This window comes from Lithobates pipiens, unplaced genomic scaffold, assembly GCF_037356315.1.
Source record: "Lithobates pipiens isolate NorthernLeopardFrog02 unplaced genomic scaffold, aLitPip1_a1.2 Scaffold_27, whole genome shotgun sequence".
Classification (NCBI taxonomy): Eukaryota; Metazoa; Chordata; class Amphibia; order Anura; family Ranidae; genus Lithobates; species Lithobates pipiens.
Genome location: NW_027507788.1, coordinates 13,181,514 through 13,202,729, shown reverse-complemented (window position 1 = coordinate 13,202,729; position 21,216 = coordinate 13,181,514). Strand labels below are relative to the sequence as shown.

At 41.5% G+C, this 21,216-nt stretch overlaps 1 protein-coding gene across 2 annotated transcripts in view; it reads right to left on the bottom strand.

The window, feature by feature from the left end:
- Positions 1-3,136: 3,136 nt before the first annotated feature.
- The window catches only part of LOC143933541 (uncharacterized), a 55,384-nt gene continuing 37,304 nt past the window's right edge, over positions 3,137-21,216 (bottom strand). For both annotated transcript variants that reach the window (XM_077456456.1, XM_077456457.1), the window contains 8 exons: positions 19,105-19,269; positions 18,011-18,190; positions 16,960-17,139; positions 15,321-15,442; positions 13,831-14,109; positions 11,893-12,006; positions 9,003-9,162; positions 3,137-4,528 (listed from right to left, as the gene is read on the bottom strand). In XM_077456456.1, coding sequence (XP_077312582.1) covers positions 4,404-4,528; positions 9,003-9,162; positions 11,893-12,006; positions 13,831-14,109; positions 15,321-15,442; positions 16,960-17,139; positions 18,011-18,190; positions 19,105-19,269 — 1,325 coding nt within the window. In that variant the 3' untranslated portion in view covers positions 3,137-4,403. The remainder of the gene's footprint in view (positions 4,529-9,002; positions 9,163-11,892; positions 12,007-13,830; positions 14,110-15,320; positions 15,443-16,959; positions 17,140-18,010; positions 18,191-19,104; positions 19,270-21,216) is intronic.

Sequence of the window (21,216 nt, the reverse complement as noted above, 5' to 3'; positions counted from 1 at the left end):
TCATATTGAGAGTGTCTGAGAAAAGAAAGGGACAATACGGGAGAGAAATAAGACGAGAGAAAAATACTGGAGGAAAGGGTAAGGGGAGAAGGAGAAAGGGAGGTTGAGGGGGGGGAAGGGGGATGGGAAGGCAAAGATGCCCCTCCCCCTCTTCTGGGACTGAAATACGAGAGAGTAGCCATGATCAGGGCAGGACTTACCATTGGGCTTGACTGGGCTCAAGCCCATGGGCCCCACCAAATAGGGGGCCCGGCTGAGATACATAGCTGAGTGTACTCGGCTCCGCTCCACTCACAGCCACACCCAGTCCCGCCCTATGATGGACATAACACAGGGACTGGGCGTGAACGTGAGCCAAGCCGAGTACACTCAGATACTCTCTGCTCCACTCGGGGACTGTGACAGGACCCGAGAGCCACCAAGAGGACCCGAGAGCCACCGAGAGGACCCGAGAGGCACCATTTTTAAACTTGAAGACTGCAATGACAAGGCTGCAAATGACAAGGCTACTCTGACAAGGCTGCAATGAGACTGGACAAGGCTGCAGATGGATGGGCAAGGCTGCCGATGGACACTGATAAGGCTGCATTGATGGGCATTTAAATGTAAGTTTTTTTCCTTAAACTTCCCTCCTAAAAGTTTTTTTCCTTAAAATCCCATCCTAAACTTCGGGTGCATGTTATACGCCGATAAATCCTATAATGTATAGAAGGTAGGGCCCGAAAGTGACTCAAGCCCAGGGGCCCCCACCACCCTAACTCCTGCCCTGGCCATGATAGTTGACAGGAAGGAAGAAAGAGACTCTACTTTAGGTATACAGGTCCAATATGATGTTCAGAATTAGGGAGGATTTTCCATCAGTCTGGTGTATTCCGTAGACTCTTTGAAATGCAACCAGAAGGCCCGTGTGTGTGAATTTGTACGGGGCACCGTGAGCTATGCTAATGAGATCTTCCATCTATGTGGTTTTGGCTGTACATTAAAAGCAGTCTATGCCCCTGTACACACGGTCGGACATTCTGCCAACCAAATCCGTCGGATTTTGTCCGTCGGATTTTGTCCGTCGGATCTTGTCCGAAACTGTTGCATACACACGGTCGGACTAAGTTGTCGAAAAATCCGATCATTCAGAACGTGATGACGTAATTTAGTTACGATGGGACTACATTCAGGCTAGTAGCCAATAGCTTTGATGTAGGAATTTGATCTGAGCATGCGTGGCACTTGGTCCGATCAAAATTCTCTACACATGATTGGAGTATGTCCGATCGAACCAGTTGGTTGGAAAATATTTCCAACATGTTGGAAAATTGGGTCCGACGGAGATTCGGACGGAATCAGTCCGATGCATACCACACACAGTCGGATTATCCGACAACACGGTCTGATAGGACACATTCCGACGGATTCTCCAACCGTGTGTACAAGGGCTTAGAGCACCTGTGCAAGATAAAGGAAAACCCGCGGCTCTGGCTAATCACAGCCCCGGAGCAGCAATACCCGGAAGTAACCTCCCCCCCAAGGAGAGATGTCGGCCGCCGGAGCGGTGAACAAGGACTGATGCGGGGCTTCGATCTAAGGTAAGTTATTCATAATGAGCTAGTATGCTATGCTAGGAAGAATGGTCAAACATTCCCATAGACACCCTCCTAAACCTTGTGGATGGCCTTCCCAGAAGAGTTGAAGCTGTTATAGCTGCAAAGGGCGGGCCAACTCAATATTGAACCATTGTACCCTACGTACTAAGACTGGGATGCCATTAAAGTTCATGTGCGTGTAAAGGCAGGTGTCCCAATACTTCTGGTAATATAGTGTGTCTATATATTGCTACATGTTACCTCATGTACTATGTGATTAAGCTGTAATCCCTTTGATTAATTTCATTTAATAAAGAATAATTGAACAATATTTTTTTTTTTTTAAATGCTTTTATTAAATTTTTAAGTAACACATGCAAACGTTTATACATAGTATTCAATATAATAACATGTATATGTAAATGTATATAATAAAAAGCAAAACAAATAATAAAATTGTTTATAGTCGTTCAAATAAATAACAAAGTTATAAACCTTCAATCAAAGGTGGAGGGAAATAAATAGTAAACAGAGATGGATATCAGGGTAGCAATAATATTGAAACATACAAATATAGAGTTAGGCTCGGTTCACACGGGGGCGGCTTCAAAGTCGCCCTTCTCGGAAGCCTGTGGCTTGCTAACGACTTCTGTAATAGAAATCAATGCAAGCCGCTGCGAACTTGCCTCCAAGTAGTACAGGAACCTTTTTCTAAGTATGGGGGGCGACTTGAGTCACCGTGTGAACGTGTTATCATGTGAACAATAAGAAAATAATAAATTGTCTCTTTGGTTCCAATGTTCCAAATCCGGTGAACTCACACCATGGGTGTTGGCACGGGGTAAGAGCCTGTCCTGGCTCTGAATATGTGCAACTGAAGAGGATAAATCTCAGTCGCCGCACTACTAAGAACACCCAATAGTCAGACGAGTGGAAGCAGCCTCAGTCAAGCTCTGTCCAAGCCACTCACCCCCAGCACGTTTCGTCCAGCAGAGCAGAGCTTGAATAAGGCTTCTTCCACTTGTCTGACTATCGGATGTGCAGAACCCGGGATTCCTCCTCTTCAGTTGCACATATTCAGAGTCCTCACCCCACACCAGCATCCATGGTGTGAGTAGATTTGGAGCACTAGATCTGGAGCAGCAATCCCATATTTTTCCACACTGAGATTGGTGCCCACAGTGGTCACATGACTGGGAGCACAGAGACCGAGTGAGGACATAACAGGGGCTAAAATAAGATACGTAATGAAAGTCTAACCTACACAGCACTACATATGAAAATATTACAATTCAAAGAACAAAAGTAACACAACTTTTACATTAAAACAATTCAAAAAATTATATTTTACACTATATACAGTACAACATTTTTTTTTTTATAAGAATAAATAAGAAGAACAAAACAAACAATTTTCAGTGGGAGTACTGTGATCTCTGGACCTGGAAGCGTTGTACTGACACATTACTTAGCATACATACACTAATATACTGATACATACTATATATCTGATTCTAGGTCCTCTTTTGCAGTTAAAGCGGAGGTCCACCCAATTTGAATTTTCTTTAAAGTCAGCAGCTACAAATACTGCAGCTGCTGACTTTTAAAATAAGGACTCTTACCTGTCCAGGGCGCCCGCATTGTCGGCACCCGAGGCCGAACCATCCCTCAGTCCTCGGATGCTGCCGCCGCCAGCTTTGGTAGGGGTACCAGGAAGTGAAGCCTTTTCGGCTTCACTTCCTGGTTCCCTACTGCGCATGCTCAAGTTGCGTTGCGCAATCTGAATGGTCCTTGCTGTCTCTGGGACCCATGTGTCTCCAAGCAGACAGCGGGGGGTGGGAAGTGGCATAGGTCACTTCAATTACCACGGTGATCTATGCCTGGAAGTGGGTGCAGATACCTGTAGTATACAGGTATCTGCACCCCCTTCCCCCTGAAAGGTGCCAAATGTGACACCGGAGGGGGGGGTTCCGAAAAGCGGAAGTTCAATTTTTGTGTGGACCTCCGCTTTAACTTTACCTACAATACCACACTGTTAGCATTGCACTGACTCCCTCTCTCGTTATTATTATCTCTTTCATTATATTCTATTTTTGACTTGTAATATTGATTGTGGTCAGGGGGGGGGCACCGGGGGGTACTTGGGTATGTTGAAGTACCCCAAAAAATTATTTCATCACCCCCATAGCACCTCCAAAGTCAATCCAAAAAAAATCACTGTGGTTTGTGTAAGGCGGGGGGACTTCTTTTTTTTTATCTTCTGAGGTATACGTTTTGTGTGATGCTGGGGGGTTAATTATTGTACCATGTCTGGGGTTAATTATTGTTCCATGCTGAGGGTTAAATATTGTACCATGTAAGGGTTATTTACTGTGCAGAGCTGGGGGTTAATTACTGTGCAGAGCTGGGGGTTAATTACTGTGCAGAACTGGGGGTTAATTACTGTGTTATGCTGGGAGTTAATTATTGTGACATTTCACTAGCTCTGACATATGCTGTGGGTTATCTTTGCTGGCCCTTTAACTTACTGGGGGGTTTTGCTGGCCCCAACACTTACTGAGGGTTATCATTGTTGGTCCCAACTGGGCTTATTAATAATCTCTTCAGTGCACCTCAAGGCCCTATTTTTCTATTCAAAGAGGGGAAATGTTGCACGCTAAAATCAAAGACCATGAAGAAACACTCTTGTTTGGCCACTTTATGCCACACCCACTTTTGTGTTCACCCAAAAGTGTGCAGAGCAATGTGCTGGCTGCATTAGCTCCCCCTCTTGTACTTACAGCACCACAAAAATTTTTATCTGGAGCCACCCCTGGTTGTGGTGCTTTAAACATGTGTGTAAGGAGTAACTGCTGAATGTCTCTTTAACAACAGAAGAATGATTACCATTACCAGAAGTAAGCCACCTAATATTGGGGCGTAGACAACCACAGGATAAAATTTTTGTTGACCTGTGAGCAAAAAAAGATAAACAAAATTATAATTATTACAGGTATGACCTCTGAATTCATAAAGCTAAATCCAGGCAAACAGCTACCTCTACAGGTACAAATACATATAAGGAATATGCTCTACCTGCAAAGGATTTGTATTTCTGTCCATCTAGTCCTGAGAATTACACAGCTCTGCCAGAGGGCACAGCTAGGTGGGTAAGACTACTTACAGTTTAGGAATACAGTGATTCCTCCAACCCCAGCAGTTTGGCTTGACATTAAAAGAGCAGCGATAAACTGAATGGATCATCTCTCTGCTCTCTGCGTCACTCTGCTCTCTCCTTCAATCAGAGTGTTCATTTGTCAACACAAATTTATGCAAGGTAATCCCTTCAAGGGGACACACAAAAAAAATAAAAACCTGACAAAATGCCTAATGTTTCCACTGTCCACCCAAAAAAGTTTTGCTGCCAAATAAGCCAAAAAATTAGATCAGTAGATCAAACAACAAGAAAGTTCCGTGCCTTTTAACCTTTTCCCACCGAGCGTAGACATATATGCAGGTTTGAAGGAGGGGGTTGTATGAGTTTGTACTGAAAGCATGCTGCTTAGCATGCTCCCAGCACAGAGATCTCACTGAGAGCTCCAGGCCTCCTACTAACAATCAGGAAAAAGGAAGCCTGGTTCCCAATCACCTGATTGCAGTGACAGCCTCTGTTTAGTTATCATAGTGATCAGTCACTTTACAGACCTCCCCTTTGTTTTTCTCCTCTTTGATAGAGAAAAAGATACATAGTATTAATTACATACTAGATACATTATATAATACATTGTATGTATACAAGGTCCATTATATAATACATCATCTATATACAGGATACATTATATAATACAATCTATACATACAGGATACACTATAAAATATATTGTTTACATACAGGATATATTATATAATATATTGTTTACATACAGGATACATTATATAATACATTCTATACATACAGGATACATTATAAAATATATTGTTTACATACAGGATATATTATAGAATATATTGTTTACATACAGGATACATTATATAATACATTCTATACATACAGGATACACTATATAATATATTGTTTACATACAGGATACATTATATAATACTTTGTATACATACAGGATACAATATATAAAACAAATTGTGTCTTTTTCTCCTTACTAGAGGAGAAATGTGTAAAAAAAATGGTATTGTTAAAAAAGAGTTATGCTGCGTACACACGGTCGGAATTTCTGACAAAAAAATTTGGATGTGAGCTTGTAGTCGGAAAATCCGACTGTGTGTATGCTCCATTGGACATTTGCTGTCAGAATTTACGAAAACAAACGTTTGAGAGCTGGTTCTCAAATTTTCCGACAAACAAAAATTCCGAGCTTGTGTACGCAATTCCGGCGCACAAAATTCCACGCAAGCTCGGAATCAAGCAGAAGAGCGCACACTGGCTATCGAAGTTTATTTTTCCCGGCTCGTCGTACGTCTTGTACATCACCACGTCCTTGGCGTTCGGAATTTCCGACAAGATTTGTGCGACCGTGTGTATGCAAGGCAAGTTCGAGGCGACGTCCGTCGGAAATAAATCCGCGGTTTTGCTGTCGGAATGTCCGAGCGTGTGTACGCGGCATTAGAGTTAGGGTCAAGGTTAGAGTCAAGGGTCAAGGTTAGAGTCAAAGGTCAAGGTTAGAGGCAAGGTTAGAGTCAAGGGTCATGATCAGAGTCAAAGGTCAGGATAACATTTTGGGGTGAAAGGTCATGGCCAGTTAATTTTAGCTTGGATTAAAAAAAATATATTTTTTAATTTAGTTTCATTTAATAGGGTCAACGTCAGTAGGGTGGATTTACTAAAGGAAAATAGACGGTGTACTTTGGAAGTGCAGTTGCACTCCGCAAGGGCAGTTGTTCCAGAGTTTAGTAAATGAGTGTAAATGACTTCCATCATCCAATCATGCGCAAGCAAAATGCTGTGTTTTTTCATTATCCTTGCACATGATTGGGTATCCTTTACAAAGTGAAGCCTAACCTCATTTATTAGGCTCTGGAGCAACTGTACTTGCAAAGTGTAACTGCACTTGTTAACTACACAGTCTATTTGCCTTTAGTAAATCTACCCCAGTGGGTTTTAGGTAGGATAAAAAAAAAAAAAGCTAAATGTGCCCTATTGTTTCTGGGCCCTACTATGGGGAGCAGACAACAAATAACATAATGAATATCATAATATCACTGCATTTATTTTGGTTGTCCTTTGGTGGTAAGAGCCGGTTCACACACGGGCGACTCGTCAGGCGACTTAGTCAAGTCTAGTCGGGTCTGTCAAGTCGCGTCCAGTTCTGTGCAATGGAACTGTTCTAATCGGAGCGACTCAAGTCGCTTCGACTTAGAAAAAGGTTCCTGTACGACTTTTGGGGCAACTTGCATTGACTTCTATACAGAAGTTGTTTTGCAAGCCGCCGCTAAAGTCGGATCCCGGTCGCCTGAGGCAGTCGTGCTGCAAGTCGTGCTGCCTCAGTGTGAGCCGGGTTCTAAGTCATGATAATAGCAAAAAAAATATACAGTTACATTAAATATAAATATTTTGCAAGTTTTCCTTGATAATAAAAAAAAACAAGAGATGTTCATTACTATTTACCACCAAATGAAAGCCAAATTTGTTCTAAACCCCCCCCCCCCCCAAAAAAAAAAAAAAAAACAGGTATAATTCACCTGGACACACTTAGTAGCTGCAATATATACCGTTTTATTAGCACATGCCAAAGTTGCAAATCTGGGTTGAGGGATAAGATTTGTTCTACCCTTTTAAAAACCTTGACAAGTTACCAGTTTAGAGTTACACAGGAGGTCTGTTGCTAGAATTATTGTTCTCACTCAGTCTTTTGCGATGATATGTCACAAGTGTGGCGTGATCGGAGTTTACATAAGTGTACGGGACCTATGTGCGAATTTGCATTTGTGTGTGATCATAGGGGGAAGGGGGCCCTTTAAAAAAAAAGTACTTCATTTATTTATTTATTTTTATAATTTTTTTCACACTGTTCTTAAATTATTATTATTTTTTTTACTAACTTTATTGCTAGGAACGAACACCATCCCTTGTCATAACATGGGCTGTGAAAGGTCCTCATTATGGAGTGATCAAGGGTCTATTAGACCCCAGATTTCCCTTCCGCCTTCCAAAGCATCTGATCAAACTGAGATCGGTTTGATCAGATGCTTTTCAAGTCGGTAACAGCTTGTAAAAAGAACATCAACCAGAAGTGATAAAATCCTTGTCGCTTCTGGTTTCTGACATTACAGAGTGGAAGAACAATGGCAGTTCCTCTCGCTCTATGCAGAGCATCAGTTGTGGCCACATCGGTACCGGGTTTCCTAGTGGAAAAGGAGAGCCCGGTAAACAAGGCAAGTGGCAGTGGGGGACCCCTTTTTGCTAGCTATAAAAGTGATCGAACCTGAAAGAGAATTGCCTGCTCTAAAAAACATACCAGGATCATGACTCTAGCTGCAGCCATGATGCTGGTATAACCACCTCCACAGGAGGAGAATATATATATATATATATATATATATATATATATATATATATATATATATATATATATATATACACACACATATATATATATATATATATATATATATATATATATATATATATATATATATATATATATATATATATATATATATATAGTGTTATTGAAGTGGTCTTTAGCAGAAGAAAAACTTTATTCAAAATCGGCACATTATACCATTGCAATAAAAGTATGTGAACCCTTTTGGAATGATATGGATTTCTGCACAAATTGGTCATAAAATGTGTTTATCAAGACATTTTGCTGGAGAACTTAAGGCCATCTGTCCACCAGCTGAAGCCCAACAGAAGACGGGTGTTGCAACAGGACAACAACCCAAAGCATAGAGGTAAATCAACAACAGAATGGCTTAAACAGAAGAAAATACACCTTCTGGAGTGGCCCAGTCAGAGTCCTGACCTCAACCCAATTGAGATGCTGTGGCATGACCTCAAGAAAGCGATTCACACCAGACATCCCAAGAATATTGCTGAACTGAAACAGTTCTGTAAAGAGGAATGGCCAAGAATTACTCCTGGCTGTGGCGCACGTCTGATCTGCAACTACAGCAAACGTTTGGTTGAAGTTATTGCTGCCAAAGGAGGTTCAACCAGCAGTTATTAAATCCAAGGGTTCACATACTTTTTTCCGCCTGCACTGTGAATCTTTGCATGGTGTGTTCAATAAAAACATGGTAACATTTAATTCTTTGTGTGTGTTATTAATTTAAGCAGACTGCGATTGTCTATTGTTGTGACTTAGATGAAGATCAGATCACATTTTATGACCAACTTGTGCAAAAATCCATATCGTTCCAAAAGGGTTCACATACTTTTTTATTGAAACTGTATTTAACAAATGGAAATCTGGAAATTTGTTTCCCTACCTGGGTTCATAGTAGGTGACCCAACTTCTACCTGGTCAACTCTGAACACCCAACGTCCTGGAAAGTTGACATTACTTGTGTGCGTTATGTTGATTATGTCAGCAGTTAAAGATCCTGGGATTTCAAAGCACCCTCCAGCGGATCCACTGTTATATCCGGCCTAGAAAAAAAAATAAGTGCTGTTAATTTATTTCTACACATACTGTCTATATTGGATGGCCTATGAACTTGTTGGACATCCTATTCTTAAGCCATGGGTGTTATAATTTAAGTTGGCCCTCCTTTGTGGCTATAACAGCCTGAACTCTTGCAGGAAGGCTTTGCATTCGATTTTGGAGTATGTCTGTGGCAATTTGTTTCCATTCAGCTCTCAAGTGTCTGGGGTAGTGAGCCTTTGTAGATAGCCAATTTGGAGTTACCCAGGGTGTGGAGTCTAAGCCCCAGCCTGCTTCTTCACCAGAACCCCTGATAGTAGGGATAGGCTTGCAGCCAGCTGGAACTAGGTTGTGGCCCCCAGGTACACCCAAGTGAGGATGCAGAGACCTCTCCTATGTGCATAGTACAAACAGCAGGAGACAGCAGGAAATCCACAAGTCAACCTGAGGTCAGGATGGGCAGCAAAACAAGTACAGAAGGTGAAGGAAGCTGGGGTCAGCATACAGTTAGTAAGGCACATGATATACAAGTAGAAAGTGACCAGGAGCTCAGAGAACTGTGAAGTTGCTCAGGCAGTGTGGACTACACCGAGCACAAATTATATAAGCAAGAAACAAGGAAGTTACATAATTAGTCAGGTTGAAAAAAGACACAAGTCCATCCAGTTCAACCACAAAATAATAATAATAATACCATACAAAAAAAACAAAATGGGGGGGCGTGGCCTGGCCGCTGAGGATGATGGCCGCTTAGTCCACTCGCTCTGCTCCTCCACGCCACAGCCGAGCGAAATAAAGCCGCCGCCCGCCAAGCTTTTACCTCCAATACGGAGGAATCCGCTGTGGGACACCCCCAGACTATGTCCAGGAAGAAGTCCAAGCTTAAGGGCCCCCGCAGACTCCTCGATTTCTATATGAAACCGGCACAGCAGGGGCAGCAAGATGACGCCGGCCACGAGCAGGAGGACACAGACACAGAGCCTGAGCCTCCGCTACACGAGCAGCCAGGGGATGCCTCTGCCCTCTCGATGCAGCCTGACCCCATGGATCAAACCAACAACCAGGCAACATCCCCGGGAGACAGAGGTAAGAGATTGGCTGATTTCCCTAATCAATCGCCTGACAAACAGCCCCCCACCAAGAAACAACATGGCGCTGGGACTTGTAGTCCACCTGCAGCAGAAGCAGTCTCACAGCCCCTTGCTGCGTATCCCACAACTGACAACCCAGCCTCAGAGCACTCTATTAAAGCTATGCTAATGTCCCTGCAAGCAGAGTTGCATAGAGAGCTGAAAATATCTGTAAACCAAATACAGCAGAAAGTTGACTATTTAGAAAAACGCACTGATCACATACAGCAACATCTTTCTGATGCTACTAAAGCACATAACACTATGGTGGACATACAGGACGTCCAAGCGGCCCTTATCAAACGACTTCACCTCAAAATCGCAGATCTTGAAGATCGCTCGCGAAGGAACAATATTAAAATAAGGGGGTCTCCGAATCATTGGCGCCCACGGAAAAAAAAACAAAATGGGCCAGGAAGTGATGGAAGGGAAGGAAATAAAAGCCCACAAAATAGCAGATGGGGGGCCCATAGGTGAGCACAGCCAAGCTACACATGTAAAATGAATCAGATAAGAAAAAGCAAGGAGGTAAGTACACTGCATCCTACCTCGTGACATCAGTCAAAAGAGCACTTTTAGATTTCAAATGCTAACATTTTAGAACACTGTGCTTGGTCAGTGCTCCAATTCACCCCAAAATTATGCCCTGGGGTCAGGGCTTTGTGCGCACCACCCATGTTTCTCCACAACAAACTCATCAAAGCTTGTCTTTATGGAGCTGGCTTTTTTACACAAGGGCACAGTCATGCTGGAACAGAAGAGGTCTTTACCAAGACAGAACCACAAGGCTAGAAGAGCACAATTGTCTACGATGTCTTTATATGGTGTAGCATTTACCCTTCACTAAAAATTCTCAAAGGGAATTACTTGAAGGAGTGTTGCCATTTGGCCATATAGTGTATATACTATATACTGTAGAAATGTAGTGGTGTTTGGCTAAGTTCACCATCAATATACAATTTGATTCTATGAAGTATCCAGAACCATGAGTGCTCCTAATCCTTTACTTATGATAAAAATAAATCTATGAACAACTTATTCTGTAGAATTTCAGAGAAGGTCATGGGACATTGTCAAACTAGTGCAGGACCTTTGAGGAACAAGTTCAGAGACCAGATTCACAACTAATACAGCCACATTCATAGATTAAAGAGGAAGGAAAGGCAGTTGAAAAAATAAAATAAAAAAAAGGAACCTGCAAGGCAAAGGCATAATGAGCTAGTATGCATAGCATGCAAGCGGTCCTCCGTCTTCATGTCCGCCGCTGCCATGTATCCCGGAGTGACTTCTGGGTCTCGTTGCTCCAGCGCTGTGATTCGCCGGAGCAGCGATGACGTCACTCCCGCTCATGCACACGGGAGCCGACACTCGCGGCATATCGCCGCGATCTGCAGCCTGCCCAGTGCGCCTGCGCGCTGCTGTCTACCGTGCATGCGCCGTAGACAGTGGTGGCTGTCTTTTTGTAAATATCTCCTAAACTGTATAGGTTTAGGAGATATTTCTTGGACCTACAGGTAAGCCTTAATCTAGGCTTACCTGTAGGTCAAAGTGGTTTGTAAGGGTTTACAACCACTTTAAATAAATTAATGATGGGAAAATACATACCAAAGCAGGAGGACCTTCATTTTCTTTGCCTGTTGGCCACTGAATATCACCATAATTGAACATGACGAATGTTGAGTTCCCATCTGTGGTCAGAACAGCTTGAAATGTGTTCACCTAAAAATGAAAAACATGGGAGATGTCACTGATTTGTTTTTTTATAGTTGCAGACTGCAAGGCCTCCTATCGTTCTAATTCCCTCTTTACTACCTAGAGAGTCTCTTACAAGACAGTTCAGACCTTCCAGACTTCCTTAGCTACTTACCGACATATCTATCCTTACTGGCTCTTTCTTAAATATTATTTGTAGTTCTAAGCCCTTGTACACACGGTCGGAGATTCCGACAACCAAATCCGTCGGAGTAATTCCAACGGATTAATTCCGGAAGAGGTCCGGAAGTGATGTTGCATACACACGGTTGGACTAAGTTGTCGGAAAATCCGACTGTACATAACGTGATGACATTATTTTGTTACGACGGGACTACGTTCAGGCTAGTAGCCAATAGCTTTGGTCTAGGAATTTGATCTGAACATGCGTGGCACTTTGTCCATCGGAGTAGGCTACACATGATCGGAGTATGTCCGATTTTGTCGGAAATTTTTACCGGCAAGTTAGAAAACTTGGTCCGTCGGATATTCCGACGGAAACAGTCCGATGCAGATCACACACAGTCGGAAGATCAGACAAAACGGTCCGATAGGAAACATTTGGTCGGAATCTCTGACCGTGTGTACAAGGGCTTACACGAGAGCCTTGCAGTTTTAATTTGATGAGTCAGTTGTACAGGTGCTGAAACATTATGGTATGGTCATATATGTCATATTTCTTGCTGTTCCACTACATTTACCATAAAACTATTGTCACAAAAGGCTTGAGTAACCAAAGAAAGAGAGATAAGCGGCTTTCCTCAGCGGGGACATCTGCACTGGCAATCAGGGCATTGATCGTCAGTGTCTTGATGAACCAGTACTGCCTATCCAACAACTACTGCTACTCCTTCAGGCAATGACAGGAGAGCTCTGACAAAAAAGCACCACATCCCAGAAACTATAAACAAAGCAAGGAAGGACACTGGGGTTTTAAAACAAAACCCCGGGACTTTTAAGGTGCTAAACTGTAAAGTTAATTAAGGTCACCTAAGCAATATGTACCAGTAACGGAGTCCCCAGACTAAAGTGCACGCTCACAAAGGTGGACCACAGGAGGTCTAATAAGATGGATACATAAATAGATACATAAATAGATTTCAAATTCCACGAATAGCAAGAATTGAATCAGAGAGATCAAACTCCTGAGGATATAAAATCCTCAGATTTGTACCGATAACAGCATCATAGATGTCCACCAGAACAAATTGTAGATGAAAATCTTTAAATCACAATAGAGTCCACTTGATACAAAAGAGCTGCTGGAGTCCAAAAGTTCCACCCAACAGAATAGCTGTCAGACCGGCCGGGGACTCCGTTACTGGGATTCCATCTGCTGACCACCATTTTTGCTGGTTCAGATCATTGGTTAACATTAGCCAGCGGCAATTTTTGTTCATTCATATACCGTAAATACTCCTGAAGAAGCTGAACAAGCGAAACATGTAGAGTGGTATATTATGGAATGATCAGTTGTTTTATGGTTTTTATGTAAATATTTTTTTTTTTTTTAGTTTGAGCATATTGCTTATATGACCTTGATTAACTTTATAGTTTAGCACCTTAAAAGTCCCGGGGTTTTGTTTAAAAAACCCCAGTGTCCTTTCTTGCTTTGTTTACTGCTACTCCTTCTCTAATAGATAACAACTACTACAAGTAATCGTCTACCACATACTCACTTTATACTAATTACTACTACTACTACAAGGACTCCCTTACTATATACTACTTACTAACTAGTCCTGAAGACTACTACGCATCCCACTTTCCCAATACCAATATAATACTCACCTTCTTTGTTTTGGATGCAGAATATGAAACCTTATCCCATGTTGCCACAAGAGCCCAATCTGGCGAGAAGTGAACTTCTGGGAAATAGCTGGAAATGTCTTCTCCCAACATATTAAGCTCCATATTATCGCTGCTGCGGAAATATATTTCCCCTGAAATTTCATTATTCACATCAGTCCAAAACGGAGCTAAGAATGGCCCCGCCATGGCATTGCATAAATGCAGCGCGCGGTTATTCCCAGGCTCTACTCCAAATGACAAAAGACCAGTCTTGTTCAGCTGTGACAAAAAAAAAATACTTGGGTTATTATTTTTTTTTACAGTGTCACATGGTATAACCATAAATAGTCTGATAATTATTTTTGGTGGTTTGGTTTTCCAAATGGCTCAGGCTGCCTCTTCCTTATATTTGTTCCTCCTGATGCCTGAGTACCCTTAGCTTGACTACCAGTGTCACCAAATATCACCATTCTTAATATCAGTGGTGGATTTCTTTTAGAGCTTTCAAGGCACCTAGGAACTTTCTATCTTACCCAGGCTGTGTCCCAATTGTTCCATTATTTGGCTCAATCATCCTGCCAGGCAAGGCCACCAAAAGCTTCCCAAACCATTCCACACAATTTTGCATCATTTGCTTTTTCTGTACTTTTTTTGGCATTTCAGATTCCCATTGACTTCAATGGAACTTTCCCATTTGGAAATGTTAAAATTTTAAAGACTAATGCCGCGTACTTAGGATCGGAATTCCGGCCAGAAAAAGACCGATGATCCTAATCAATTGATCAATTGATTAGGATACTTGACTGCTTGGAAGTTTCTTCTGGGAAAGTCTGCCTTCAAATTTTGTTTTGATTTGTTTAAATTTGTTATGATTAGTGATTATCGATCTTCTAACATATTGTCTTTTACAGTACCTATAGTGACCACATTATGCAGTGCTTATTGGAAGTCTCCTGAGGAAGCCATTGCAGCATGTACATGTACATCATGAAGCATGAAGCTACTGCTGGTTACTCATATGATGGTTATTGTATGATGATACTGTGATGTTTTTTAGATACTTTGTATTAAAAAAATCTATATATTTTATAAATTTGAGTATTATATTTTCTTGGGCACCCTAAAAATCCCATTCCCCTTCTTCTGCCAATATATTATTATTAGTTAGCTAGTTAGTTATTATTTCAGATTTTCGAAAATGTTATGTTTTCAAATTTTTGGATTTTGCTTCTTATTTTAAGAGTTTTCGAATTTTCATTTGAACTTTTGGATTATCATGTCTAGTCCCTTCCACCAATTATGATCTGCCTGTATTGAGTAGAGAAGTGCAGACACCCAGTGATGACATCACTGGGTCAAAAATAAGGTATGTAATTCAAATGGAAAGGTTTTAATTAAACGTAAAAAGGTTATTAGCATGTTGATGAGGGAGGAACCAGGGATTGCACAAATACGCAGATTAAACTTCAGCTTTAAATAGTATAACTCACATATATAGTAGAATAATTTTTCTCAAACAAATGAACAGCGGCGTTTATTGATGGTGGCACCCCATGATGACTTATTTTGGTGACTTGGTCAGTTGAGTTTCCATGAGGATAGAGACTCCCATCTGGACAGAAAAAAGCAATTCCTTAGTCAGTTCTCTATAACTGTTTAGATAATTATCTATCAATATATGTGCCTGCAATACCCCAATGTAAATCACCCCTCACCAGCAGTATACAAAATAGGGTGAAGCTTCACTTCCCTTGTCTACAAAAAAGAAACAAAAATAATTGATGAGATTTCCTCACGCTTGTTTTCCAAGAGGCGACCGCCTGTCTGGACGTGAGGGGTAATCCCTCTAATGCCCTGTACACAGGACCAGTTTTCCCATCGGAATAAACTCTAAAGCAGTGTTTCTCAACTCCAGTCCTCAAGGCGCCCCAACAGGTCATGTTTTCAGGGTTTTCCTCAGATGAATTGGCTGTGGAAATCACTAAGGCAGTGAAACTGATCAAATCACCTGTGCAAAATAATGGAAATCCTGAAATCATGACCTGTTGGGGCCGCCTTGAGGACTGGAGTTTAGAAACGCTGCTCTAAAGGTTTTTACGACGGAGTTCTGACAAAATTCCGCTGAAACTGTCTTGCGTACACACGATCACATCAAAGTCCGATCCGCAAGAACGCGATGACGTACAGCACGTATGACGGGACTAGAAAAAGGAAGTTCAATAGCCAGTAGCCAATAGCTTCCGTCTCGTACTTGCTTCAGAGCATGCGTCATTTTTGGTCCGTCGAAACAGCATACAGATGAGCGTTTTTCCCGATAGGAATTGGTTCCGTCAGAAATATTTAGAACATGTTCCATTTCTTGGTCCATCAGAATTTTCAACGTAAAAAGTCCGATAGGGTATACGCATGATCGGAAAATATACGATGAAAAGCTCCCGTCTGACTTTTTCTGACGGACATTCCACTCGTGTGTACGCGGCATGAGAAGGACAATCTTTCTAACCCTTCTAGCCAGTAAACTTAGTAAACCAAACACAAAGAAATTCTGTGTGGAGACTGGATTTTGTCTTGAAGGGTAAGCCCTTGTACACACGGTCGGAGATTCCGACGGAATGTTTCCTATCAGACCGTTTTGTCGGATATTCCGACTGTGTGTGGTCTGCATCGGACTGTTTCCGTCGGAGTATCTGACGGACCAACTTTTCCAACTTGCCGGTAAAATTTTCCGACAAAATGCTCCGATCGGACATACTCCGATCATGTGTAGCCTACTCCGACGGACAAAGTGCCACGAATGCTCAGATCAAATTCCTAGACCAAAGCTATTGGCTACTAGCCTGAATGTAGTCCCGTCGTAACGAAATAACGTCATCACGTTATGTACAATCGGATTTTCCGACAACTGAGTGCGACCGTGTGTATGCCACATCACTTCCGGACCTTTTCCAGAATTAATCCGTCGGATTTGGTTGCCGGAATCTCCGACCGTGTGTACGGGGGCTAAGACACAAATCTGATCTTAGAAGAATATAAACATAAATAAATAAAATTAGCATTTAGAAAAGCTAATTTTTTTTCCCACTTATTCAAAGATGATTTATATCTTCAAACCACGTTATTAATAGTTACCATTTTTGTTGGTGGTACTTAATGTTGTGTTTTGCACAGTTGTTGCTGGTGGACTGGTACTTAAACCCGGGCTAGGACTTGTCACTTTTGTTTCAAATGTGTTATGAATAGTTAAGGGGGGATCAGTGGCCTTCGGAGAAGTGAAATATGTTTTTGCAGGCGAAGTTGTTGTCGTTACATCTTAGAAAAAAAAAATTTACGTTTAATTTTTTTACTTATTTTGAAGCTTTATCCATACCCATGAGAAAATATTTAGACAAAGTATGCAAAATGCCACTAGACGTACATCCATTGCTAATCATGTCACCAAGTTATATAAATTATTATCTATTATCATGACCTGCCATCCCTTAGCACAGTGACAATGCCCCCCACCTCGATGTCAATTAACCACCGAACGCTATTTCCATGCTGCACGCCGATCACAAATGACAGATCTCCAGAATTGTGGCTTTTGTAAACATAGTGCAGGGGATCCCTGGTGACATCATTGCCAATCATGTATTCCAGTTATGTAAATCCATCATCAGTTACCATGAACTGCCGTCCTCTAGCACAATGACAACGTTCCTAACTTTGATGTCAACCCACCACCCAATGATGCTTCCCTTCTCCCGTCCCATTAGATAATATTTAGACAAAGAATACAAAATGCCCTCCAATGTAAATCCATTGCCAATCACGTCATCCAATTATGTAAATCCATCATCAATTTCCATGACCTGCCATCCTCTGACACAATAAAGATGTAGCCTTGTCTCGATGTCAACCCACCACCCAAAGATGACCTGCCATCCCTTGGCACAATAACAATGTTGCCTGCCTTGTTGTTAACCCATCACCCAACGGTGTTTCTCTGCTGCACTTCCATCCCAAATGACAGATCTCCGGAACTGCAGTTACGTAAATATGGGGCAGGGGATCCCTGGTGACGTCATTGACCAAACATGGTTTAGAGTATAAATATACAAATTAGTATTTGGAAAACATACATTCTTTTCCACACATTTAAAAATGTTTTATATCTTCAAACTGTATTATCGATAGTTACCATGTACTCTGGTGGTAGTAACTGTGGTATTTTGCACGGTTATTGTTGTTGCACTGGCACTTGAACCCAAACTAGGACTTGTCACTTTTGTATTGTGTGTGGTGTAATTAGTCGAGGGGAGATCAGTCACCTTCTGAGAAGTGAAATACAGCTTTGTAGGAAGAGGTGATGTAGTTGAATCTGGAACAAAAAGAAAAAAAAAATTATTATTATTTGAATACCCATTAGATAATATTTAGACAAAGAATGCAAAATGCCCTCCAATGTAAATCCATTGCCAATCACGCCATCCAATTATGTAAATCCATCATCAATTTCCATGACCTGCCATCCTCTGACACAATAAAGATGTAGCCTTGTTTCGATGTCAACCCACCACCCAAAGATGACCTGCCATCCCTTGGCACAATAACAATGTTGCCTGCCTTGTTGTTAACCCATCACCCAATGGTGTTTGGCCGCGTACACACGCGGGGACTGTCCGCTCAACTTTGTTCGTCAAACAGTTTCAGCGGACAGTCCGCTCAAAATTAGCATGGACGGACATGGCCACACACGACGAACGAACAGTTTGCTGAAACCGTGCGCGATGACGTGAACGGCACGTACGACGGGACTAGAAAACGACGTCCTATACACTGCAATGCAACCTTCGGCGTGTAAATCCTTTCTGAGCATGCGCGGAACTTTGTTTGACGAACAAGCCTACACACGAGGGGACTGTCCGCTCAAACCAAGTTTCAGCGGACAGTTTTTCGGAATTTCCGAAAAACTTTGTTCAGCAGACTGTCCGCTGAAACTGTCCACTGAAAGCCCACACACGAGCGGACTGTCCGCCGAAACACTGTTCAGCGGACAAAGTTGGGCGAACAGTCCCCGCGTGTGTACGCGGCCTTGCTCTGCTGCACTTCCATCCCAAATTACAGATCTTCGGAACTGCAGTTACGTAAATGTGGGGCAGGGGATCCCTGGTGACGTCATTGACCAAACATGGTTTAGAGTATAAACATACAAATTAGTATTTGGAAAACATACATTCTTTTCCACACATTTAAAAATGTTTTATATCTTCAAACTGTATTATCGATAGTTACCATGTACTCTGGTGGTAGTAACTGTGGTATTTTGCACGGTTATTGTTGTTGCACTGGTACTTGAACCCAGACTAGGACTTGTCACTTTTGTATTGTGTGTGGTGTAATTAGTTGAGGAGTGAGAAGTGAAATACAGCTTTGTAGGAAGAGGTGATGTAGTTGAATCTGGAACAAAAAGAAAGAAAAAATTATTATTATTTGAATACCCATTAGATAATATTTAGACAAAAAATACAAAATGCAACCCAATGCATTTACCCAATGTAAATCCATTGCCAATCACGCCATCCAGTTACCTAAATCCATCATCAATTTCCATGACCTGCCATCCTCTGGCACAATAAAGATGTAGCCTGCCTTGATGTCAACCCACCACCCAAAGATGTTTCCTCACCACACTCCCACCACAAATGACAAATCCCCAGAACTGTGGTTATTTAAATAGAGTGCAGGGGATCCCTGGTGACGTCATTGACCAAACATGGTTAAGATTATAAATATACAAATTAGCATTTGGAAAATATATTATTTTGTACACATTCGAAAAATATTTGACTTTGATAAACTTTATTATAGATAGTTACTATGTACTCTGGTGGGAACAACTGTTGTATTTTGCACGGTTTTTGTTGTTGCACCAGAACTTGAACCCCGACTGGGACTTGTCACTTTTGTATTGTGTGTGTGGTGTAATTAGTCGAGTGGAGATCAGTTACATTCTGAGATCTGAAATACGTCTTTGTAGGTATAGGTGATGTAGTTGAATCTGGAACAAAAAGAACCCTTTTTTTTCTATTATTTGAAGCTTTGTTCATACCCATTAGATAATATTTAGACAAAGGATACAAAATGCCCTCCAATGTAAATATATTGCCAGTCATGTAAATCCATCATCAATTACCATGACCTGCCATCTAATTGAACAATGAAGATGTGTCACATCTCGATGTCAACTCACCACCCAACAATGTTTTTCCACCACACTACCAATGCAAATGACAGATCCCCAGAAATGCTGTTATGCAAACACAGTGTAGGGGACCCCTGGTGATGTTTCTGCCAATCAAGATATCCAGTTATGTAAATCTATCATCAATTACCATGACTTGCTGTCCCCTGGCACAATAAGAATGTTGCCCACCTTGTTGTTAACCCATCACCCAACGGTGTTTCTCTGCTGCACTCCCATCCCAAATTACAGATCTCGGGAACTGTAGTTATGTAAATACGGGGCAGGTGAAGTCATTGACCAAACATGGTTTAGAGTATAAATATACAAATTAGTATTTGGAAAACATGCATTCTTTTCCACGCATTCAAAAATGTTTCATATCTTCAAACTGTGAGAAAGTGCCACGCATGCTCAGATCAAATTCCTAGACCAAAGTTATTGGCTACTAGCCTGAACGTAGTCCCGTCCTAACTAAATAACATCATAACGTTACGTACGATCGGATTTTCCGACAACTTTGTCCGACCGTGTGTATGCAACACAATTTTCGGACAAAATCCGTCTGACAAAATCCGATGGATTTTGTTGTCGGAATGTCGGACCGTGTGTACAAGGGCTTAGACTTTTGCACTTTAATAATCCCTTTGTGGATTTCACTTAGTGTTTTTGAGTCATTATTTATATTACCGCTCAGGATCACCTTATATATTTTTACAGTGTAGGGGACCCCTAGTGATGTCATTGCCAATCAAGATATCCAGTTATGTAAATTTATCATTAATTACCATGACCTGCCGTCCCCTGGCACAATAACAATGCTGCCTGCCTTGATGTCAACCCATCTCCCAACGGTGTTTCTCTGCTGCACTCCCATTGCAAATGACAGATCTCCGGAGCTTCAGTAAAGTAAATACAGGGCAGGGAATCCCCGGTGACGTCATTGACCAAACATGGTTTAGAGTATAAATATACAAATTAGTATTTGGAAAACATACATTTTCCGCACGTTCAAAAATGTTTTATATCTTCACAGCAGTGTAGAGTAGTTGAATAAGTATACATAGGTTTAGAAAAATAAATTCTTTATTTAGATAATAAGGTGTAATATTAATGATAGTTAAAATATGAGCTCTGATGGAAAAAATATAATCTAAAATTTA